General features: G+C 51.4%; 1 protein-coding gene across 2 annotated transcripts in view; it reads right to left on the bottom strand.

The window, feature by feature from the left end:
• The window catches only part of Hivep3 (HIVEP zinc finger 3), a 118,603-nt gene that overhangs the window by 11,393 nt on the left and 81,995 nt on the right, over positions 1 to 25,215 (bottom strand). For both annotated transcript variants that reach the window (XM_020167989.2, XM_074080436.1), the window contains exon 5: positions 4,528 to 4,703. In XM_020167989.2, coding sequence (XP_020023578.2) covers positions 4,528 to 4,703 — 176 coding nt within the window. The remainder of the gene's footprint in view (positions 1 to 4,527; positions 4,704 to 25,215) is intronic.

Here is a 25,215-nt window from a genome sequence, read left to right as displayed (position 1 = left end):
GATCAGTAAACAGACGGGAGGGATGGGGAGTTGGATGATAGGAGAATGGCTGGTTGGATGGGTGAATGGATGCCTACATATATGAGTGTATGGGAGGCCACACAGGAAGATAAAAGAATGAGAAGTTGGATGGAAGGATGGTTTGGAGAAAAAAATCAGAGAACGTGAGGAACAGACAGGATGAGACAATCAAGCAGAAAAGAAATGAATTGGAAGACTGTTAAGATGAGAGGGTGGGAGAACTGGATACTGGGAGAAGGGATAGGTGGATGGGTGAGCAGGGAGAGAGCCTATGGCTGAACCAAAGGGTGCTGCTTTACCTTCCTGAGAATTTTCCAGATTTTGTGAGAGGTTGAGAGAGAAGCATAAGCTGGGACTCCTGAGGTCATGACCTCAGGTCATGAGTAGGGTGACAAGGACGTGAGAGGAGCTCTCTTCTTTCCTCCTAGCCCACAACCCTCTCCTTTCCAGCAGCAACTAGACAGAAACCTGTTCTTCTACTCTTGACCACAGGCGGAGAAGAATCATAACTTCCAGAGTCATTTTTGTGGTCAGGGGATCTCCTAGTCAGCCTTGCAGACCTCTACCCTCACTGTCGTGAGCAGGCAAAGCCTGAGCAGCACAGTAAGGAGGTGGGAAAAGGCAGTTGGGGTCTTCCATGGAGCAGAGATACCAACCATGCTGAGGTTCTGGAGCCTGTGCCCCTTCCCTGACCATCCTAGGCCACAGAAGACATGAGCATTGCTCATTCTGATTGTCACCTCATTTGTCACACATGGTTTGCCTGGAAGGTTTAGGTCTTTACCTATCCAACAGTACTAGACACTAAGCATGCAAAAGGTGTACAACAGCCCTTGTACACCTTTCGGGAAACATCGCAGGAGAAAAGTGTTGGGAGGAACCTCGCAGACCATGAAATTCAACCCCAACTAGGCGAGGCTTGTGCCCTCTGCTGACCTAACTCTGGGCCCAGGTGCTGATGACACCATTAGACAGGATCCCTGGCTGTCCTGGGTGCTGGCAGAGTTCCCAGTAACCAGCACAGTGAATCACCTGGCCCACAGTCACTGTCTCAGGACCCTGGGGTAAAAAATTGAAACATGATCGTTTAGGAGCGTGAAGGTCTCAGTGTGAGCCTGGGCTCCGCCACTGCTAGCGGGGTGCTGCTGAGCCCCACGTCTATAACTATAAAGTCATAGCCACCTTATGGAGGGAGCATGTGAAGATGTAGCACATGTGGCAGCAGAGCAGCTCCCACCCCTTGTGACAACTGCTGTTTGTTGAGCTCTCAGGAACTCTACGCATGCAGGGTGTGGAGGGATTGGTGCTCAGATAATGTCCAGGGTGAGATGGTTTCACCTTTCAGCCTGGGCCTCGGGGGTGTTCTCTGAAGAAGGCAGGAGGGAGTCCCTACCCGGAAGGCCTGCCCCTCCTCTGTTCCACCCCCTACGGGTTGCAGGGAGGAAGCAGACAGTTGGAGGTGATTGCAGGTCACAGCAGTGGATGCTGGGTAGCAGCCCTGAGTGTGGCCTGGCTCCCTCCATGCTTTCCCCTCTTAGCCCTGCCTCCTCCTAGATGGAGAGGTGGAGCAAACTGCCACAGGCCTAGCCTGGCCACCATTCCCCAGTCAGGGCAGAGCCTCAGCTTGCCAGGCAGAGTCCCCATCTTCTCACCATCACCTTAGCCCTCACTGAGAGCTGGACAGCCCTGGAATAGAGGAGGAGGCAGGTTAATGGAACCATGGGATCTGGAAGAGGGGAGAACGTCGCTAAGAGCATCAGTCAATTAACCCACTACGGCCTCATGGATATGGGCCTGTCTACAGCTGCCATCTTTGTCCTCCGAGGCAGTCGCACAAGGGTCTATATACATGGTACAGCCACCAGCTGGCCTCTGCGAATGATCTGAGAAGAGGGAACAGACCCTCCATCGGCCAGCCCACAGCTCCACCCTGTCCCAACCATCACCTTCTGAGACCATTCTCGGGTAGCTCCCAGAGGCCTGAGCTGCCACCTTGACATCTGACACAGAGACAAGACACAGACAGACAGACAGACAGGAAGGGTCCCTAGAAACAGGTGCAGACAGGAGGTGCTGACAGGGGACCTGAGGCCCACTAGGCCTAGCCTCAGAATTCATACAGCCTGGCCTGATCCAAAACTCAAGAGTGAGAGGCAAGAGAGGTAGAGGTGGACTGGGGGATAGGCAAATAGCCCCCAAGAGGAGAGAAAGGGCCCTATGTTATAACAGCTGGTGACTGACAGGGTCCAGCGCCTTAGAGCCATGGCTCCAGGGAAGGCCAGGAGATCCAGCATCCTGCTCTTCCTTCACACCTGACGGGGGCCTCTCTCTGCTCCTGTCTGTTGCCACCCATCGGGTCCCTTGGGGCAAGGCACAGAGTGTGAGATTCCACTGGTTCACATTTACTTCTCTCTGGCTTAGGAGGGACAGTGGAAGAGTAGCTCAGCGTGCTCATGACATCTGCCTGAAAGCACAGCCTGGCCTCCTTCAGGGGACCTCCCTACATCCCTAGAAATGTGAAGGCCCCACAGCTCTTCTGCTCAAATTCTGCATTTTGGACCCTCTGGACTCTGTGGTTGCTTAAAGAGATCCAGGGAAAGGGCTGCAGGCAGCAGGGTGTGGGTTCCAAGGAAGGTGCCTCCTGCGCAGGGGGTTTGGGGGGGATTTCCTGAGGACCCCAGACTTTCCTCAGCCCTGACAGAGGAACAGAGTGGGAATTCAATGGGGTAGGGTTTTCCTGCATCACATGGCAGAGGAGGCAGCTCCCTAGGACTGGGTGTTAGACACAGGTGGTCTGTGCATGGCTGGAGCTGGAAGGCTCTCTTGGCATCTGCATGCAGAGCAGTGTGGTCCCCTGAACACATGCCAGGAAGAGGGGAGGCACTTGGAACCCACTCAAGGCCACATGATACAGCTTTTTATTGCCCCTTGAAGAGGAGAGAGGAAGATGAGGGTGTGATACCCTTGGGTGGGAGCTCTCTTTCTGGTTTTCGGGGCTCACTTTCTTTACTTTCATAGGACTTGGACAAGAAGTTTTCTACTTTTAGAGTTGAAGGCTGATATTTAAATTGTCCACCAATTAATCCCATCTCTCTCTTCCATGAAATCCCAACTGGCCTGGAGGGGACATGTGAGGGACAAAGCCTGTGTCCAGGGCCAATGTATGCCTAATTGAGCTGTCCTGGGCATGGCGGGGCTCTGGGAATAGACAACTTTGATGCGCCTGTGGGATAGGATGAGGACTCCAGGCCTATCTGCCTACTCTGGGAACCCTTTGAATTTCTGAGACCCAGAGAGGAGAGGATCAGGAAAAGGAGGTGCAAGAGTGGACACTTCCCTCCAACCCAAAATTTGAGCTCAGCTTGAAGATAATAATGAGAGGACAGAGGAGGATAGGGTTCAGCTAATATGTCAGGCAACCAGAAACAGGAACTCAGCCAGAGAGGAGGCCACTGAGTTAGGGGATGTGACAAACTGGTGCCTGGCCTAGTACAGAAAGAACAGAAGGCTACAAGAGGCCGGAGGCTCTGCTGGCAACTCTATGCCCAGCGTCTTTTTGCTGGGAGCAGTTTTACCAACAGAAGAAAGGACAAGTGGCAAAGCCCTTGCGTTCTGTCCCTTGAGAAACCTCTCAACTTGCTCAAAGAAGGCAGGAGCCTGTGTGCAAATTCTGACCCAGGTATTTAAAAGTACAAGAGACTGAAACCACCGGGGGTGTCAAGACCCTGGTCTCCCTTCAAGGCACCCCATTCTGCTCAGCTCCAAAGGGCAGTGAACAAGTGCAGGGCCTCCCTGCAGGGCAAAAGTGCCATCCAAGAATTTTATGGGCCCACCTCATTTAGCCCACCAGGGCCGAAGGGACTGCAGCAGGCCTGACCGTCATCACCCATCACAGCTCTCTGGGATGCTTCCCTCAACAGCCTGTCCTGACACTGAGGTGGGGTGTGGCTGGGGCAGAAGTTACATGCTGCCAGTCTGGGGGTGGGGGACAGCTAGGCCTTGCGCTAAGAACTGCAGAGAAGCTGGGTGGAGCAGAGGTGCGGTGGGAGCGGTGAGGTAGAGGCAGGAACTCTAGCATGAGACGGACCATGTGGGTGTGCTGAGTGGCTCAGAGTGGAATGGATTTCCAAATGCAAGTGTGGCAGTGATGAGTGCAGATGCTGGAGGTCGTCAGCTCAGTGGATAAACAGCTAAGGAGACATGCAAAAGGAAGGCGTGGTAAGATAAATAGGAAACCGAGAACTGTGGGCCACTGTCACCAGGTGGGGGTGATGCAGGAAGGTGCAGGCGTGGGGAGGGCTGTGTGCAGGATCCAAGAGTACCACTGGGGCAGCCATGGGGTCCCACTGCCCAGTCTGGAGCTGCTGCTCTACCATGGGCACCAAGTTGGGTGGGAGCCTAGGATATGGGGGTGCTCCAGGCTCTAAGCAAAGAGGTGTGAGCCAGGGCTCCCAGAGGGGAGCACCCTGCAGTAGGCAGGTGGTGTCCCAGCTGACTGTCTCTTACCTTTGGTTTTAAAAGCAAAGTGACAGTGCTTGCACACATAGGGCCGGACGTCAGTGTGGGTGCGGATGTGTTTCTTCAGCATGCTGGGCTTCTTGCAGCGAATTCCACACTCCTCACAAACATATTTCCCTCGACCGCGGCCTCGCACATATACATACTCTTCGTTTGATTTGTACCTATGAGCAACAGGCGTCATGTAAAGGAAAAACAAAAAAGGAGGAGAAGAGGCAGGTTCCCACCTTGGAAGATGCACGCGCTTCCTAGCTGTATCCAGCCCAGTTCAGACACTGGGAGAGGAGGACGCGGAACCAGAGAAGACCACGGAGCTGGGAAGGATGAGGGACTGTTATCCCAGGGATCGACCGAGGACCCCTGAAGCCCTAGCCCTTGCACAGCTGGAGTGCACCTTCCTTTCTCCCCAGAGTCTCAGGTGCTGGTGTTTCCTCCAGTGAAGCGAAGCCATAGGTTCCCAGACAGCCTCCTTCCCACAGCCAGCCCTGGCCATGACTCTGCCACAAAGAACAGCCCCTGTGGGCCCCCCAGAAGTCACAGAGAGTGAAACATCCCTGAAGTAACAGCAGTGGCTCTGGCAGCTGCCATTCACCAAGCACGCCCTCTGTGTTGGACACTTCGCCTGAATGAAATTGCTACTACCTCACAAAGAAGAACCTGTACAACCTCAAGGCTCAGAGAGGGTGAGACACTTACCCAAGAGCTCACAGCCAGAAAGGGACAGAACCACGAACTGAACTTTCCTGCCCTGAGCATGTCCACCTCCCACAGGGGGCAACAAATGTGAAAGCAGTCCATCAGGAAGCCTCCCAGATAGTGCTGTGAGGGAGGTAGGAGGGGCTGCCATCGTTTCCCAGTGGTCCTGTGCTCTCTTCCTCACAAGAGAGCACAAGCTGGAAGCTCTCAGGGTCTCCTGGGCAGCCAGTTAGCAGCCTGCTGGGGTCCAGACCCGTTGTCAGAAGTCCCACAGGCCCAGCTGGGTGTCAGCAAGTCACCTGTGGTCCAGTGCTATCTCTGTGTAGTCAGGGTGTGGAGCCTATAGGCCACAGGTCAGAGGGAAGCCTGGCATCTTATCAACTCCAAGGCCCCAGGTTGCTGCAAGGCATCACGAGGAGGCTAGCCAGCGCTGGGGCAACAGCTGCCCATCACCTCTATGTGATGGGCAGGGGCAGGGGCGGGGGGTGGCAGGAGAGGTAACAGCAGCAAGGATCCCAGGTTGGCTGTTGGGGTCAGCAGCTCAGGATTGAGAGACAGCATAAGGATGGCCTTGGAAGAGTGGCTCTTGGAGAGCAGGTAGGAGTGAATCACCCTATATTTCACACTCACACCCTTCACACTCACTCCCACCCCACACTCACACCCCTCAATGCAGTCACACACTCACTCTACACTCACACCCCTCACACTCACCCCCTCACCCACTCACACACTCCTCTCATCCCACACTCATGCCCCTCACGACCCAGTCACACACTCACTCTACACCCACATCCCTCACACTCAGTCACTCTTATTCACAATCACTTCATGCTCTTTCACATCCTCACCCCACAGTCTCACACCCAGTGTACCCTCAGACTATTACAAAGCCTCACATCCCACACTCAACCCACCATCACATTCTCACTCAGTTGCATACTCACACATCCTCTCACACTACCACACCCCACAATCACACACCCCTCCACACTCGCACACTTCCTCCCACACATCTCCCATTTACCCCGTTCACCCCAAATCACACCCTCAGACACCCCTACATTCACACTGTCACACCTTCACTCACACTCGCATCTCACAACCACACACCCTCAGACACACCTCCTCCTCACTCATACTCTCTCACACACACACCCCATACCCGCACTCACACCCCCTCTCACAGATACTCACAGACACTAACGCACATTAGCACAGGTGGACACTGTTTTTTGGTCACCTAAGATTTGGTCAACTGACAGTCAAGGAGTCTAAAGGGCCCTGTCTTTGCCTTTACAGACTGACCAGTCAGTTTCAGGCACAGTCCTCAGGTGGGGGTGGGGTGGGGAGAAAAGCTTGTCACCGATCTGGGGCAGATGCCATCTTGTGTTCAAGTGGAGGAACTGCAGGCCGTGGAGGGGCAGAGTGGAGAAATGGCTGTTTCGCTATTAAGAAGAGCACCCTACCGCCAAACACAGCTTGTGGGGGGGTGGGGGGAAGGGGAGGGGGGGTAGGGGGCAAAAGGGGGGTGGGGGAGGAGGGCAGAGGGGCGGGGGGTGGGTCATGTCTGACTCCTAAGGGACAAAACTTGACCTTCATGCAGTAGGCCTCTTGGGCCCAAACCTGGATTTTGATTCCCATGTTCTCTGTGCCCCTGGAGCTCAGTCTTCAGGGGAAGCAGGTTGAGAATAGAACCCTTTCCCAGCTGGGAGAAGACAGTGAGGATGGCTTTTGCACTGGAGGCTCCACCTCCACCCGGCACCAGCTTCCACTGGGCCCTGCTTGGCGGGTCCAGACACTCACCCCCTCTGACTACCAAGTACAACGGTATCCTTCAGTGCTGCTGCCCACATAGCCTCCATGCTGATCTCAGATGTTGGTTTCACTCTGCCCACCCCAAGTCCAAAGCCACACTAGCGCTATCCAGTCACTATCCTGGGACCCTCCACTTCTTTCTCCACATCAAACTTAAATGGCACAGGGTCTTGGAAAGGAGGAGGGAGAAAGAGAGGAAAAGAGATGGAGAAGGGAAAGAAAAGGCAGGGAGAGAGAGGAAAGGGCCTCCAGGGGCCTTGATGGGGGCATATACAGAATCATGCCAACACCTGTCACTACCGTAGAAGGTGTGTGCCAATAGCTGGAAACACAAGGGGAGTCTGGGCTGGGAGTGGTTGGGGGCGGTGAGGGGCAGAAGTGGGGGGACTCTTACAGCAATGGCAGGGGTGTTGAACAGCCTGGAGTATGGTAGGCAAGAACATACGAGGCCAGATAGTAAGGGCAGGCTGCCTCAATATGGGTCTTGAGTGCCACGTTGAGTTTAGATTTACTCCAGGTTTTCTTACAGATAAACATAAATTCTCACAGGCAGATGCCTCCCGGGTACCATGGGAATGGCTTAGAGTAGGGAGACTGAGTCTAGATACACATTCTAGGATGGAGACTCAGAGGCATTCTGGGTATGAACTTCAGAGACCTTGGTGGCCAAGGGGATAGGGCAGGGGTCAGCATAAGAGAGAAATTAACATCCAAAGATTTCAACCTGGCTCCCTCACGTGGCACCATTCAAAGAGTGGGAGGGAGGTGACAAGGACCCTCATTTTAGCTGCTGAGTATGAGATGTGCAGAAGTGTCCAGTACACTGCTGGTGATCTGTGGAGGCATGGGTCTGTTCTACAGAATTTTTAGGAGGAAGGAGACCACTCAAGAGAAAAAAGCTAGCTGAGAATGAACGGTGCTGCAGGCAGAGGCCTGGGAGGCCTGGAGGTAAGGGTGGATAGAAAAAATGGAGCCCCAAACTCACCCCAGACAAAGGTAAGAGCAATAGGGAACCAGGAGGAGAGAGCTTAGAGAAGGGAAGGCCAGCAGTTGAAGGCCATGGAGAGTATGAAGATGGCCTCTGAAAGGCCGGGACCTGGAAAAGGCAGCCCTGGTTGGACACCAGAAACTTGTGACTTCCTTACTCATGAAGGTTAGGAACATGGCTTGTCCAGTTTTCTGGTTCCCAAAGGGCCAAGCCCAGAGACAGACCCTGGGGCAACTGGCAATAGTGGAGGCTGGACCCTCCTCCTGCTTGAGGCTGAGCCTCCATCTTTTCCAGTCAGGTCCTTCCTGCCTGTGCAGAGGACCCTTACCATCATCTCTGGCACTTTCCACCCTACAGACACAGGCTCTGTGCTCTCCAGTCACAAACCAACCTGTTTCAAAGCCGCCAGGACCCCAATCCCACTGCAGCTTCAGCTTCCCCTGCTTCCACACACAGTGCAAGTCCAGAATTTGTCTACCCCTCCTCACTACTCCATGGTCCAGCTGTCAAGTTTATGGGGCAGCAAATCCAAAGGATTTAAGGTCTGACCTCCAAAGAGGTCAGACCTTAGCCTGTCTGACCTCTTGCCCACCTTCCAGAGACACCTGCTTTTGGCTTGGCTGATCCTGTCCTCTCACTATGATGGTTCCCTTGTAGCTCTTCTTTGTCCACCCTTTCCCACACTGCCATTCTTCTCATCTTACTTCTTCTCCAGGTGGTGTTCCACTTGGCTGTTAGTGTCTCTCCCTTCTCTTCCCAGTTCTGACCTCTTCCCCTTGGCATCAGCCTGGGGACTTCAGGCCCAAAGGCAACAGGACCAAGTGACCATAGACTGAAACCTCTGAAGCCAAGAGTCAAAATATACCTTCCCCCCAAGGTGCCCAGAAACATGTTCCCAAATTCCTCCACCTGCAGCATCTCCTTTGGATCCCTATCTCAGCCACGTGGTTGGCTAGGCCATCAGTCTTGGCTTCATCCTCGGTGGCTCAGTTTCTTTCCTTCCCCACATGGAGCCCATCACACCTGTCCAATGAATGCTCCAACGTTCATTCTAGGATGTCCATCTCTGATCCTGAGCCAGGCCACCATCCCTCTCTCACACCAGGACTACTTTCTTCCCAAGACATCCTGCTCCTGCCACTATCTTTACACATACCCGTTCAATGCTCCTACAGCTTTCTAGATCCCAAAGGGTCAATCCCTGGACAGACCTGGGGCAACTGACAATACTCTCAGAACAAACTCACTCCTCTACTCAGCCTGCAGGCTCAGGCACCATGTAGCCCTGGATACCATTGCACTGCAGCTCATCTCTCATTGTCCTCGATGCTCCATCATGGCTGCAATTCCCTTCCAGCCATGCTAAATATTCCTGACCTCTGGCCTAACCTGCCCCAGCCCCAACCTCTCTTGGGTCTGATCAGTGCATCTGCTCCTCCAGGGGTCTGCCAAGTGCAGTCCCCATTCTTCCCAAGAGGGTGGAGTCATACCTACTGCATCAGATGGTGCATCCCTGATCTTAGCACGGTGCCTGGTATCCTGCAAGTGCCCCCAAAATACTCATCAGCTGCACACAGCCTTCTTTGTTCAGGTCTGACCATAGCAGATGCCCAGCATTGACTTTCCTGCTGTACAAGGCACTGAGCACAAGTCTAAGCCAACGTTGCCATTCCCCCAGTGTGCACACTGGATGCAAGCTCTCTTTCATTCTTTTAAAAATTCTTTTTTTTTTTTTTGACAGGATTTCAGCTATGTAGCCAAGGCTGGTCTTGAACTTTTGATCCTCCTGCCTCAGCCTCCTGAGTGCTGGGATTTGAGGTGCACACCACCATGCCAGTTTGCCCTGCTTTCTAAGAATGGCTCTGTTCACACAGTAGAGGTCAGTGGGGGATCTGAGCTCTGGATCCTTCTGGAACTTGTGGGTGACTGTAGACAGGTCACCTCTCTCTCTTCCCTCAGAAATAATCCATCTTCACTCCCTTAGACATGGCAAAGTGTCTCACATGACTGACATCATTCAGCCTCCCATTAACCCTTCCACGCTGGTACCCATTTTATGGAAAAGGGAACCAAGGCTCAAGAATTCAAGTGACATGGCCAAGATCACGACTTCCCACTTGGCACCCTGCTATGCATAGATGCACAGAAGTGCTACACAAACACTCAGTCCCTGAATAAGGTCTCTGGGGTTCCCAGGGACCTGTCATGCTGCAGACAAGCAAAACTGGCATTCTCTACCCAGCCCTTCCTGAAAGGCCAGCCCTGGGCTGGAGCCCCCAGGTGTTGGCAAGTACAGAGGGATGACTTACGAAGAGTCAGGGCAGGGGGGATGTGGGGGGGGAGGCAGCCCAACCAATGTAAGTAAACATGTGAGTAAATGTAAAAATGATTAAAAAAAGAGTCAGGGCAGGAAAACAGACATGCATGATTGGGCCTTGGGGAAGGGACCCCCTTCCTTCACTGGAGGCTGCTCCTTAGAGGCCTGAGCCACAGGCTGCCCTTTTCCCAGGGGACAAGTGACCTCTGCCTATTCCAAGGCTGCAAGACAGTCCACTGCTGGCAGGTTGATGCAGGTGACTCACGGCTCCTAGGACAGGGTCAAGCTTTTCTCATCAGCACTACTTGCCTGTCTTCCGCTGCCCTGATAAGCCAAGGGTGTCAGTCAGTCTGTTTTTGCTCTTAAAGAAAAAGAGAAGACTGTATGGATTCTGAATATCTTAGTTGGAGGGACCCTCAGATCAGAGACCCTGACTGTCCAAAGTTTAGGGCTATGGCTGCTGAGGCCACAAAGCAGGGGCACTGCCGTGCAGGGCTGTAGCTCCAGCGTCCCTAAGCCTTTCCCAGAGGCAGCCTTCTGTTCTGTTGCCTGGGGTTGGGAGATGATAGGCAGCTAGGCAGGGTGTGCAGTTGTTGGGCCCTTCCTGGATGCTGATTTCATGTTGCTACTGCACCTCAGAGACTCAGACTCCAAGGAAAAGAAAAGACTCTCAATCAGCCTCTTGGCCAGAGGGACTTATTATCTGTATCTAATCAAGAAGGACAGACAAATAGACAGGCTGAGTGTCTTGCCTGCAGTTACCAGGCAGCTAAAAAGTGTGAAGCGGGGACAGGAACCCAGCTCTGACTCCAGTACTCTGACACGTGACATGGTACCTCTCTTTGAGGTCCCGTTCTGTCTGTATTTGGTAACACTGAGTTGCCTGCTGGAACAATCACATGTAACACCTTGAGTGTGGCTCTAGACTCTTTGGAGGTGTTTCTAAGACCAGCAGTTTCTGCCAAGCTGCCAGGGCCTGGCACAAAACCCAAAAGAGATGGTTCTTTTGGGAACCCCTCCAGGTTCCCAAAGAGGGGTGTGGTGGGAATCAGATGGTATCCCTGGCGGAGTGCTGGATGAGGTGCTGCTCCCTGGCTCTGAATATGACAAAGACTCAGGGACAAAGCTGCTCTAGAAGGTAGTGAGGTCTCCCACCTCACTCCACCCCTGTCAAAGCCCTGATCCCACCCCCCACCCCCAGGGGCTCAGGGCTTCTAGCAGGAAGGGTCCAAGAGCTGATGCATGGCCCACACAGCGAGAGAAGGTGCTGTCCACTCCTGTGACAACATTGTATTCCATATTTATTCCTAAAATGATATTCAGGGTTGGAGGGGTGGCTGGCCTTGTCACCCAGTATAGCGGATGAGGCCTGAGGAGGGGGAGCCGTGGGGACTGTGAAGAACTGGAAGGCAAGGCACATGCGCTCTCTGCAGGATTAGGGGTTGCTCCCATCCAGTCAAGTATGGCATGTGATTGTCACATTTTCCAGTTTTTTTTTAAACCCTCAAATTCAGATTGTTTTTATATAGCTCTAATGGGTGCCAAGCACTATTTTAAATGCTTTGCATGTATTACCTTATTCAGATCACATAACAACTGTGAGAAAGGGGCTCTACTCTCTCCCATTTACACATGATAAAAGTCACAGAGAGATAAAATAACCTGCCCATGGTCATGCAGCTTAACCAGCTGGAGCCAGAACTTGAACCCAAGCCATGTGACTACAAAGTTCAGGTGCTTAACTGCTGTGCAATTCTGCCTTAAAAACATTGTGTAAGTCAAATAAAATATAAGGAGAGGCATATCCAGTCTGGAGGTAACCTTCTAACTCAAGGTAATTTTCCCAAGTTCATGCAGCTAAGTAGATAAGAGCATGTCTGACCTTCAAGTTCATGACTTTTCTCTGCAGCAGGCTGTATTAGTTCTCTTAAATGAGGGGATGAACTCAATGGCCTCCAAGTGACCTTCCTAATCTGAGATTCCAGGAGGCTATTCCGCATTTGCATTATTGACTTTTCCATGTTGTTAATATTTATTAATATTTAATTGTCAAACTCTTGCCTCTTCTCAAAATTTGGATATTTTGAAGACTTTTCAACTTCTGGTTTCATTATGATCTTATTGCCAGATATGTTTCTTCTCTCCACCCCACACCGGGGGCTTGCAACCTGGGTACAATCATGCAAAGCGAAAGGAAGTGTGATTAGAAGTTGCTTGAGACCCACTTTCCAGGGTGTCCTGAGGCTCAGGGCCGGTTCCCAGCAGTCACTGTGCCCTGGGAGGTCCAGCCACAGTGAGCTGGCTGGCTTGGCTGTGGCAACACACTGCTCCCCTAGTGAAGTTCAAAAAGGAAAGACGTCTGTAGGGAGAGGAGCAGGTGCCAGGTGGCACAGCCTGCTGAGCTGTGTATCTGCTAAAAATATTCAGTTGCCAAAAGTGGGAAACACAGCCCTGAAGTTCTCCTGGGTTCTAGGCATGTCTAAGATTTTTTCTTTGCTCAGAATTCTGTAGAAATTACATCATGTCACAACATCCGGGGTGAGGGCATTTAATATGCTGTCCAGGCTGAGGTCTGTGGGGCCAGGACTTCCATGGGGCATGTGGAATACAAGCACAGGCACAGAGCCTACCAGCAGAGATGATTCCACTCAGAAGTGTGAGCACGGTTGTGCATTTACTCAATAATACTTTCAGGTCTAGGGCTGGGCCAGGGCCAGAAGCATAAACTTCATGATTCTGACCTTGGTCTCAAGTGTGACTAACAGGCAAATAAAAGATCATAAACCAGAGAAATAGAAACAGCAGTACAGACGATGTACAAAGGGCCGTGGATGATCAGAGAGAGCCGGCGGGTCAGGTGTCAGGTGGCTTTCACAAAAGCCATGCCTTTCATGCAAGTCTGTGTGGATGAGCAGGTGCGACCCACAACACTGATAACCTGTGAGTCCCTGTCTGGGTGCCGTGTGGATGCAGAGGGTGGGAGACCTGGAAGCCAGGGAGAGGCAGGGGCAGGCAAGGAGAGGAGGAAAGAAGAGAACACAGACTCCAAGTTCAGCCATGGCTGACAGAGACAAGAGGGGAGAGCAGGTTAAGGACACCTTTGATACTTCCAGAAGGATCCCCACCACCAAGGCAAGCCCTTGCACATCTTGCTACTTAGAAGTGCAGTTCTTACCATTTCTTGGCTTTCAGTCATGATTGATTTTTCATTCTAAGACAACACCACCTCTCAAGGTCAGCTGCTGGGAAGACAGAGGCCACTCGGGTTGGAACCCCCCAGCCCAACAAACAGCATAAGCTCCTTATTCCACAGAACTAGGCATGATAGTTGGAGAGTGATGGAATAACCAAGTATACTTAGGAAACACCAGGCAGGCACCAAGCCTGGCTGGAAGCCAGCTGCCATCCTGTTTCCACCCAGACAGCAAGATTAGGGAGGCAGGTAGGCATTCAGGTGTGGGGCCCCTCAGAGAAGTGAAACTGCCACAAAGGAGTGAACCCCACAGTGGGCATGCTATGGAGCTGCTCCAGTCTTCAGTCGCCCTGGCCTGAGGGTTCTAGAACAGTGATTTTCATCCTGCTCAGGAGTAGGAAGGCTGAGCAGCTTTGTATCGACATGGTTATCAGAGTGGGTGTCTGTATAAACTGACTTTGCAGACAAGAGTCTGAAAATGTAAAAATGATTTGATAATTACTGTGGGAGAGCTTCATGTTTGGAAGGTGCTTCCTACCTCTGACACAGAGAAGTCTGTGCATTCTCAGAAGTGGCCATTTTCAGGCCATCTTGTCCATGCCTGCCCAGGCACAAACATTTCCAGCACCTGGGGACTCACAGTGTCCCTGGAGGCTCCTGCCACCCCCACCAATGGCCCTCTAGCTCTCAAGCCCTCATCAGCCTGGGCTTCCACCAATAGCATGGGTTTTCACAGACAGTCTGCAAAGACAGAACTCCCCTGAGTTTTCTTCCCTCAGTGCTGACATTTTCACATCCTCAAACAACTCCATGTGAGATAGTCTTCCCCAGACTGTCCATCTTCTCCTGGTGTGCCTAGGTTGTCCTTCTTAAGGTGGAATGGCCCAGAGCAGACAGAGGCCCTGGGGTGGGACTGGACCCAGCCCAGTCTGAAGCAGGATCATGATTTTTTTTTTTTTCAGTCTCCTTCTAGCCTCACTTCCTTATGTCCTATTCTGGAAACAACCAGAGTGGATAAGTGACCAGGTCCAGGAGAAGCCTCCTGCCTGGCTGAATGCATTCCTTCTGTGAAAGCCACAGTCCTGTTATCATTCTAGGCTGAGCCACCCCTTCCAACAAAAGTCCCATTCCTCTAAGTCTCTCTGTGGAAGTGCAAGTTTCCTATGCAAGGCAGGATTTCATGGTAAAAAGCTATCTGGGGCTTGCAGTGCATCTTGTGTGGAAAGGATCCTTGTGTGAGTCCTAGTAGAGGGAGGAGGAAGCTGGGGAGTTCATGTAATGCTCCTGACAGGGTTCCACATCTCCTCCCTCCCAACTCCCCCACCCACACCCCGAAGCTTCCTCTGACCTTGCCATGGGGCTCATGTCCAAGCATACCTTTTCTAGGGACAGCAAAGAACAATAGGAAAGGGATGGGCTTAGGAGTCAGGATGACAAGACTGAAGCCAACCTTGTCCCTTACTGTCTGTGTGACCTTGGTGGCTTACTTAACTTCTCTGTGCCTCATCAGTAAAATGGGAATAGTATTCTATTTCTTGACCTGGGGGTAGGTGGGCATAGGTACATGGGCATGTTCACTCTGGAATAACTCATATAGCTGTGTACTTATCACTTTGATTGTATGGTGTGCTTCAGCTAAAAACTTACTTAAAATAGCTGTATCTACTAAGAGTTCTTGTGACTTTAACTTAGTTAATATGGGTTGTGTGTTTAGAAGAGCACATACAAGGGGCTCAGTCAACACTGGCTCTATCTCCATTTTGCCTTGATAGTACTCATCACAGTTAGGTTCAGTCTTTAATGGTAGAAGGAAAAACAAGTGCTCCAGTTCTTGATGAGATGCAAAACCTGGAGATGTCTCCTCACCCAACTTAAAAGGGAAGGTATGCTTTGGTACTGAGAGGAGGTACGTAGTCCAGCCCTGGTGACACAGGTATAGCTGATGGAATACAACGTTATGACAGGAGTTCCCTGCCACACCCACTTCCCCAGCCATGGCCAAGGTTGTAAGGGAAACCACAGTGTGTTGATGTGGACAGAAACCCCCTGAAGCCCTCCAGCTAAGGGGACTGGGATTCCTCAGTGCCCCACCCCAGAAGAATCATGCCTATATCCCATCCAAAGAGGAGGAAGTGTCTAACAGTGCAGATTCTTTGTGCCCAACTCTCCCGACAGCACCCCCGTCCCCAAGAAGGTCAGCATTCTGATAAAGAGGCAGAGAGGAGCAGCAGAAGAGAGAGATGAAGATCACGTGGGTGCAGTCAGGAGAGGATGAGGTATCCCAGGAGGCAGCAGGAGGAATGGCAAGAAGATGAGAGAAAGTTCCAGGGATGAAGATGGAATGCCTGACTCAGAACACGAAACACTTTACCATCCACGCTTCGCTACTGAACACAATGCTGGAGATTTTCCTTCAGGTTCCCCGAGGACATATGACCTGTGTGACACATCTTGGACCATTCACACTTTTTGAAATGAAATGAGTAGGACAAAGGATCCAGGTCTGGATAAAAAATACACAGGGGCAATAAAATCCTCAGCCATCTGTTAGATTCGGATCAGGGTATTAGAGGTGCAAAACGGGTGACAAGTCTGGAATGATTTCTAGCTTGAAGAAAGGAATTTGGTAACCACATTTGAAACAGGCTTCCTGATGAGGTCGTAGCCTGGACTGAGCAAGCTTGAAATTTACAAGTAGCCCTTCACCAACCCATCACCTCAGAGCTGGGGCTAAATTACTGTCCGAAGACCATGAGGTGGCAGAGCCACCAGCTGGATCACTCCCAGGTGGAGCAATTCCTGGATGCACTGAGCTCCTTCTTGCTGATCCTGTCTCCTTTTTTCTTCTGCTAAGAGTACTCCATGCTTTGGATGGTTCTTGGCATGACAGAAGGGAGATTCGGTTTTCACAGAGGGAGGCAGAATAAAAAGTATGACCACTGGAAACTTCTAGAGCTCAGCTTAGAGAGTTGTCACTGGAGGGTTCAGCTCAGCTGTCCTTCTGCAATGCCATTTCTATGACATCCTATCAGAGACTGGTGACCAGTGAGCAGGGGACACTTCGTCTGTTCCCAGTCACGTGGACATGATCATGACCCATGGACAGGAGAAAGCAAACACAGAATCCAAACAGAAGGAGAAGCTACTGAAGACAGATCCTCAGGTGTAAGTGGAGAAGCTTTATTTTTTTTGAGACAGGGAACTCTCTGATCATCCTGTCTGCCTCCCAAGTGCTGGGATAAAAAACATGCACCTCTAGCCTGGAAAAGCTTCTTAACCATGGGGCAAGGTCTTTCATTGGCTGGGAATGGCACCTCATACCATGGTCCAGCTTCATGGAAACAATGGACCCTTCTCCTGACCACTTCCTCATGCTCTATCCCTCAGGTTCTTCCCAGCTTTTATCTCAGGAGCCACTGCCTTGCTTTGGCTCATTCAGCATCAAGTACCCACCCTTGAGCTGCCAGAGGTACATGTTTTTACCACAATGTTGAGGCAGGACAGGTGAGGAGACAGGGAAATTATATCTCAGTCAATATTTAAAGGGCTAGACTCTGACACTGGGACAAGGAGAGACAGAGCAGCTGGCCCCCCACCATCTTTACATGCTAAGTTAGAAAAACAGGGAGACAAAGAGGAGCTACCTGCTTCTGCTTTCCTCTTTGAGATGTTAAGAAGCTGCAAGGATCCTTGGATGGGTGGAGAATAATCATGTCTAGCAAAAGGAAGTTGTAAAGCATCCTATTGTCTCTGATTTAGGGTGTGATTTTGGAGGGTGACTCCTCCCTGTCAGCTATCTCAGCCACCCAGACCCATTAACTTTAACCACGAGTATTCCCCCAGCTCTCCAGTATAAAATTTAGAGTTGGGGACCACCATCTTGAGTCTGTGCTCCCATTTCCTTTGTGGGGAACAGGAAATGTTTTTCTCTCTTCCTCTCCCCTCCCCCACCTTGTCTATACTTTCTCCTGTTATACTAAAATAAATCCTTGCTAAAACTTTCACCTTGTGAGACTCCTTATTGTGAGACACCTTGAAATGCTTCTCAATGTTTGTGGATCTCAAGGACCTGAGACTTTGTGTGGAAACTGGAAAGCTGTGGGAACTCCTCATCTGTCCTCTGGTGACAGTGCCACAGGGCCTTCTTCATTGGTGTGGGGACTGAAGCCCTGCTGTGGCTGTCAGCACTCCATGTCACCTTGATGATCAAGATGGAGAGGAAGGGCTCTCCATGCCTTTGCCTTGTGGCTACCTGGATTCAGTGAGCAGCTCATCAGTTTTCTGTACTGGCTGAACAGCAGCAATGCTAGCCCACGGGACTCTGTGATCCTGCAGTATATACAGTGAGCCTTCCTCATCACAGGATCTCACTGATCTCTTCCCAGAAACCTGTGAGGAGGAGGATGTCATCCTCTTTTCCAGGTGAGGAAAAAGAGGCCCAGAAAGGCAAAGACACACGCCTGAAGTCACATGGTCAATAAGCCGCAGAGAAAGGGCACTGATCACTCCTCCTTGTGCTCCACACCCCTGGCTCTCATGCTTGGAGAAGAAGCTGCCAGTGGGAGGAATGTTCTCTGGAGCATGGAACGACAACCAGAAAGGGGAGGGGCCACCTCCCCACTGCAAATCCCATCCCTTACTCTGGGAACCACCACCACTGCCATCTTCATCTACAGCATTCTCTGGGTTGCTCCAGCAGGGATAGCAGGAATGGGGTGTCCCCAGGGACAGGAAGCAGAAAGTGGGTGTAGAGGAAAGGAGACAGGCTCTGGAGGCCAGCAGGGGCAGATTGCTGAGTTCTTCCCCTCCCTGGGTTTAGTTCTGAGTGTGTAGAGCCAGGGCTGCCAGGAGCAGGCAGGTGGGGCAAAGTCCCAGGGAACAACCTCCCTTTACCCCTGGCTGTGCTAGAACCAGGCTGCCCTCAGGGCCAGAGAGCAGCAGACTCAGGGCACAAAGAGCCCTTGGATGTCTTCTCAACAGGCTGGCAGTGGATGAAGAAGGTTCCAAGGTTAGAACAGAAGTGGTTCTCAAGACAGTCTGGCTCCACTCTCAGCACAGACACACCAGGAAGGTCTTCAGTAAGAGACCCCAGCACGGAGGGCCTGTGCTCACCCCAAAACTGTGAGGCCTGTGGAGTCAACAAACTGGCTGAAGACCAGAGAAGGGGAGGACCCTGACCAAAGTCACACACCACTGGTAGCAGAGCAAGAATTAGGACCCGCGGCTCTTACCCCCTTGAAGTGGGGCTGACATGACTGGATATTGCCCTGCTGCAGATGACCACTGGGTTCCCCTCATATTCCTGCACCTGAACTGGTATTCAGTCAAGCACCTAGTCAATACACAGAGGCTTTAGAACCTGTGGACAACCCTGCCTCAGTGCTAGGTGGCCCGGGTGAATGTCATTCACCAGTGTGGTTTGAAGCATATGCAGTGCCTTTCAGAGTGACAGCAGCAAGAGGCAGCACCGTGAGAGAGTTTTGTCTGATGAGACAGAGTCCCCTTGAAAGGGTGGAAAAGAACGGATACTGCTAACATCCACAGCAGACCCCCACATTTGCTAAGAGTAGAGGCAGGTGCCCAAGTGGCTTCTGGGCTCCTGGCATGTCATCACAGCCCTGTGTGGGAGAGACAGCTGGGCTCCATATATAGAGACCTGAGCTCAGAGAGGCACAGAGACTGGCCCTCAGCCACACAGCTGGCAGATGCTGCCCCATCAGCCAGATCATTGTGAGCAGGTCCACCTGTTTAAACTTCATGTTTAAGACATTCATAGATTTTTTTTCTTCTTGTGGTACTGGGGCTTGAACTCAGGGCTTATACCTTGAGCCACTCCAGCCAGTCCTTTTTTGTGATGGGTTTTTTTCAAGATAGTGTCTCCTAGACTATTTGCCTGGGATGGCTTCAAACCATGATCCTCCTGATCTCTGCCTCCTGAGTAGCTAGGATTATAGGTGTGAACAAGTGGCACCTGGCTTTGTTTGTTCTTTGATGGGACTGAAGTTTGAACTCAGGGCCTCATGCTTGCCAGGCAGGTGCTCAACTGCTTGAGCCACTCCTCTATTCTACTGATTTTCTTAAATGCATTTTCCTTGCCTGTGGGCTCTGAAGCCATGTCAGGGGAGCAGCCATTTGTGTGAAACAAACAGAAAGTACTGAAGTCAGGATAAGGTAAAATAACAGGTCATGGGTTTGGGAGGGAGAGATGATGTCAGGGACAGGTCAGGGGAACAGGGTAAGGTCAGGAGGCTCCAGGAAGGGGCAGGGGTTGACCTGTGCTTTGATGGACAGGCCGACTGTAGGGACTTGGAGCAGTTTTCAAAATGGAGGGCACCACACATTCAAAGGGACTAAGGTAGAGAAGCAAGGGACCCACAGAGAGAATGCATGGCTGAGCAGAAAGAGAAGCAAAGGAAAAAATGTGGGGTCTCGAAGCCATGCAGTGCTTTGAGGGAACCTGGGGAACCTGCGAAGGCTCTTCTGGGCCAGGTTTTAGGACCAACTATATGGTTATAGGGATATCAGGCCTTGAGGATTTAAAAAACAACAAGGGCCAGGTGCAGATGCTCACACCACAGGTTACTGGGGAAACGGAGATGGGAAGGATCAAGGCTTAAGGTCAGACTTGGCAAAAAGTTTGTGAGACCCCATCCCAACAAGCAGGGTGACTAAGATGGCTCACATCTATGGTCCCAGCTACATGGGTGGTATAGGTAGGAGCGTTAAGGTCCCAGGCTGACCTGGGCAAAAAAAGTGAGACCCTATCTGAAAGTAACCTAAAAAACAAAAGGACTTGGGGGGGCGGGGTATGGCTCAAATGGTACAGTGCCTGCCTGGCAAGGGCAAGGCCCTGAGTTTGAACTCCAGTACCACCAACAAAATCCTGCTGCAAATGCACGGAGTATCTATAATTGATGGTTAGGTGCATTTATTCATTCCCACTCTCCCCTCACAAAATTGAGATGAGTCATACAGTCTCTTCCATTTGATGGAAGAGAGTCGACCTTTTCCCCGTACCCCACTGATCCCTGCTACTTTCCCCTCTTCTCTGACCAACCCCACTCTTCTACCACTTCCTTCCTAACTGTGGCTTCTCCAGCACCCTCTTCCTCCATGGCACACTCTACTCAAATACACAAAAAATGTCCAGCCCTGGACCTTTTCCTTGTCAGTTCTTCCATCTGGAACAATTGTCCCTTTCCCTTCTCCCTTCCCATGCCTTTGTTCACTACCCTGGTCCTGGGACCTCAGTTCAAACTGCAGATCTTTAGAGCTGCTTCCCACGCCTACTCCCAGCCTCCTATTGAGGGGCTCCATGGCAAAGCCGTCCAGAAGGTGCCAGAACTGCCTGCAAGACCCAGGTGACAGATGGGTCTGGGAACTGACGTGTGCCAAGCACCATGCAGGCCTGGAATACCCTGGAGCTGGGGTCACTCTTCCTCTGCCCACTTTGCAGTTGACCAAGAAATGTTAAGTGGCAGAACTGGGATTAAGCCCGGGCAGTTTGACTACCAAGGCCACAAGGCCCACTGCTTTCCTGTGTCTCTGTCTCCTCCTGAGCAAAAGGGAGGAGTGGTGACAAATGTCCTCACTTTTGCCCAGGTCCCTCAAGAAGAGAGGGACAGGGCCCCAGGCCTGGAAAGTAGGTGTTATGAGTGTGCTCAGGCCCTACACTGTACACCAATCCTGTCTACAGAGCCTGCTGGACCCCTGTCTATCTCCTCACACCCAGGCCTTCCTGAAGCGGTCCAGGACTTGATTCCTATCCAGGCACCTCAACTTCGTGCTAGAGAAAGAAGGAGGCTGAGATGGGCTCCTCCTGCCAGCTCAGCCCAATGCCAGGGAACCCAAGGAGTCCAGCTTGTTGCTTTCGGTGTGGTGCTCTAGACAAAACCTCAATATAGTCACAGCAGCTCCCCTTACCCTATCCTCAGGAGCCTATCTGAAGGAGGAGACTACAGGCATGGTGGTCCTTATACCAGGGTAAAGGAAGAGAGCCTGGACCAGTGTAGGGCCATCCTGTATCACTGTCCTGCTCTTTCCTGAGTGACCAGAGAGCCCAGGGTCCCTGCTGGAGCCTGGGCTGGAAGTGAGGGTGCTGTAGGCCCAAGCCCACACTGCTCCCACTCCTTCCAGCCCTTGGCCACTTCTCACCTGTGGCGGATCCCCTGGTCTGGGAAACTGGTACCCTAGTCCAGACCCCTTCAAACAGCCACTTCTCCCAGACACAAGATCCCATCTGCCTCTGGGGCAGCAGTCCCTTCATTGGAAGGCTTTTGTCACTCACCACAAGGAGTAGACAAACTAGTGTCAATAATGCCATCACCAGTAAGTTATAGAAAGTCAGTTTGCAGAATCTGGTCCTGAGTTTGCCAGCTAAGTAGCTCCAGAAACTTCAGAGGGAAACCTTGAAGAGATGAGGACATGGGGTGGCCCTGCTGCTAAGTCAAGAACCCATCTCTTCATTGATGCCTGGCTCCTTTCCTTCCAGCTGGCTTGAGCCTACCCTGGCCCCTACTGGGAACATACTGCTCCCTGGACCCTGAGGATTCCACCCCAGGTTTAAGGCTGAACATCAACATTGAATGCAGATGTGTCTCCTTCGCCCCCCAGGCTCCTGCCAGCTGCCTCCATTTCTCATAGCCTTCCCTGGGGAGGTGCTTGACCTACCTACCCTTGGCTCTGTCACTGGAAACCTTGCCCTGCTCTGGCTGGTGGCCTGCTGACCCCAGTCCACTAGCCATACTGGCTAAAGGTCATAAGGCCTTGCTTCTCCCTGGCTGCCTTAGGCTCCTTTTGGATCTTGTGTCTGTCCCTGTCGGCTGTCACTATATAGTCTTAGGCACCTGTCTGTCTGCAACACCTGTCCTCTGCCAGCCTACTCCAAGGCCAGCCTGTCTACTGGCTGCCCTGTCCTGGCACATATTTCCTAAACCCTCCAGCCAGTGTGGCCTGTCCACCTTCTGACTGCAAGCCACCCATGGTGTCAGGTGACACCTGTTCACAGCATAGATCCAAAATTCTGCTTATAGCTCAGGTCCTGATTCCTCTTTTGGTCTGGTCTGATACCTTTAACTTCTTCTTTTGGCTTGACCGACTCCACTTGTTCAGAAATCTGCCTGGAGCCTCCCAACAACCTCTGAGCCTTTTAAATTCTTCTCTGGATTCCTAGCTTCCTTAGTCCTCTTTCTATTGAGCCATACTGTTACCTTTCTTTTTAAATTTTTATTTTGAAGCAATCACAAACACAAGAAAAGCTGAAAGTGGAATGAAAATAGGTCCTTTCCTCCTTAACCGTTTTTACCCCTGAGTTCTTCAGTGTGTGTTTCCTACAGCCAAGGCCACTCCCACCTCCACAACAGACGCCTTCCACATCTGCTCAGGTTCGACTCCCCATGCATGGTTCCCTGCCTGTAGGAGGGCTCTCTTCATCCTAGTTGGACTGTGAACCCCCAATCAGGCTACCCCATGTTGTCTCAGCCAAAGGAATTCTGTGAGTCAGTCATTTCTCCTTTCTTTCTTCCTGTTGGGACAGACTGAGGGGGCCATCCTTCACATGATGAGTTAATGAATCCCTGGGCTGCAACTTCCTTAGTGGTAAAGTAAGAATTTGGATCCAATGATTTCTAGGGAACCTTTTACAATTATAGCAACTACAGACTTTTATTGAGCACTTAGTATGTGCCAAGCTCTGTAAGTAGTTTCAGATAGTCCTCTCATGGACCTATAATTACTGTTATCATCTGTGTTGCGGTCTGAATCTCAAATGACCCCCAAAGTCTTGTGTGTTAAAGGCTTGGTTACCAGCTGATGGGTATTGGGAACTGACTGGATCCTCAGGGCTCTGACCTAATCAATGGATGAATCCCTTGATGGGTTCAGAACGTGACAGCATGATTGAAAGGTGGTGGAAAGCAGGATGTGGGAGTCTAACTGGAGGTAAGTAGATCACTGGAAAGATGTATCTGTCTCCAGCTCTTTCCTGGTTCTTAGCTTCTTGGCCATCATGAAGTGAGCCAGGTCCTGCCTCCATGATATTCTGCCTCACTAAACCCAAAAACAACAGAGCCAGCCAACTGTGGACTGAAACCTCTGAAACCATGAACCAAAATAAATCTTTTCTCCCATAAGTTGTTTATACAAGGTATTTTGTTACAGTGATGCAAAAGTGACTAACACAATCTCTATCTTAAAGGTGTGTAAACTGAGGCAAAGAGCAGCTACATAACTCACACATGATCATCTGGCCACTCTGAGAGACCCAGGATGCCCACTCTGGCGGTCTGGTTCCAAGTTTACACTCTACTACAAAGCACTTAGAGAAGGGGGAGGTACTAGGAACTCACCCTGCACTTGAAGAGGCAGGTAGATAAGTAAGTATTGGTGACTTATGGTAGAATAAGAGGTCAACTTACTCTACATCACACACTGTGCCAAGGACATTACATACCAACATCATTTCCTCTCACCCTCAACAACTTGGAGGACCAAGTGCCATTACTTATTCTCACTTTCCAGATGAAGAGTACCACTGAGACATTAAAAGATTGTCAAATCAGTGTCAGAGGCAGGATTTGAACTCAGGTTTGGCTGATGCCACGGCTGTCCCTTGTCACCTGCAGTTAAAATGAGAAACTCCCTACCCTCAGAAGCAGACAGAGAAAGATGCCACTAATTGGCTCTGATTGGCAAAAGGTCTACCCTGCAATGAGCAGGTTATGGGTGAGGTGCCCCCAATTTGATTCTATTTAACATTGACATCATCCTCAAGTAGAGACAGGTCCCTCAGGAGCACTGAGAAGCATGGTTGAAGCTAGAGGCAGGGGAGTGTAGGGCAGCAGGATATGGCTGGAGTCTCACACAGTACCTGTGGGATGGGGCAGGTGGCCAGGCTGAAAAGCCTTGTGGAGGGTGTGAGAGCCTCCTTGGGTTGGGCCTTCACGCTGTGATCAGGCAGGAGCTGCTGATGCTTGGCTGTGGGTTCTCATTTTCTCATTCATCACCCACTCCAGTGGGGGCCTCTTGTCTAAGAGACAACAACCCAAGAAAGTAACTTTCTCCTCCTTTTCCTGGGCTTGTGGGACTGGGCACTCTAGGGGTTTGGCATCCCCTTTGCACTCCTCCTCTTCTCCTTAGTTGTGTGTGCTCAGGCAAGCTGGGAGCCAGCTCTGGGCTCTGAAAGGAATCACTTCTCCACAGATGCCTCATCTCAGGTTGGGATGCACTGCTGGAGGCTCCCACCTAGGAAGGGGCACCCTGCCGAGGAGCTTGTATTAGAATGTCTGACTTTTACAGAAGGCCAGTTTCTCTTCAGGGAGAGACAGGGTTCTAACAGGTCACTTCTTGCAGGCTCTCTCTGAGCCATATCTCCAGTGTTCAGTGCTGAGCTCTGAGGTTCTCAGAGCTGAGGCTGCTAGAAAGGTCCCATGTACCACATCATGATCGCCAGAGATGGTTCATCAAACCCACATGGCAGTCACTCATTCTATGGATGAGAAACTGAGGTTCACAAATTGCCAAGGACTGCCCAAGACCACAGAGCTAGTAATGGCAGAATCAGGTCTCAAACCCCAGTCCCTGCACCCCAGAGCCCAAAACTTTCTCTCCTATCTTCCAATTACAAATGAGGAAACTGAGCCCCAGAGAGGGAACATGACTTGCTGA

This window comes from Castor canadensis, chromosome 7 (assembly GCF_047511655.1).
Source record: "Castor canadensis chromosome 7, mCasCan1.hap1v2, whole genome shotgun sequence".
NCBI lineage: Eukaryota > Metazoa > Chordata > Mammalia > Rodentia > Castoridae > Castor > Castor canadensis.
This window is presented reverse-complemented; position numbering and strand designations above follow the sequence as displayed.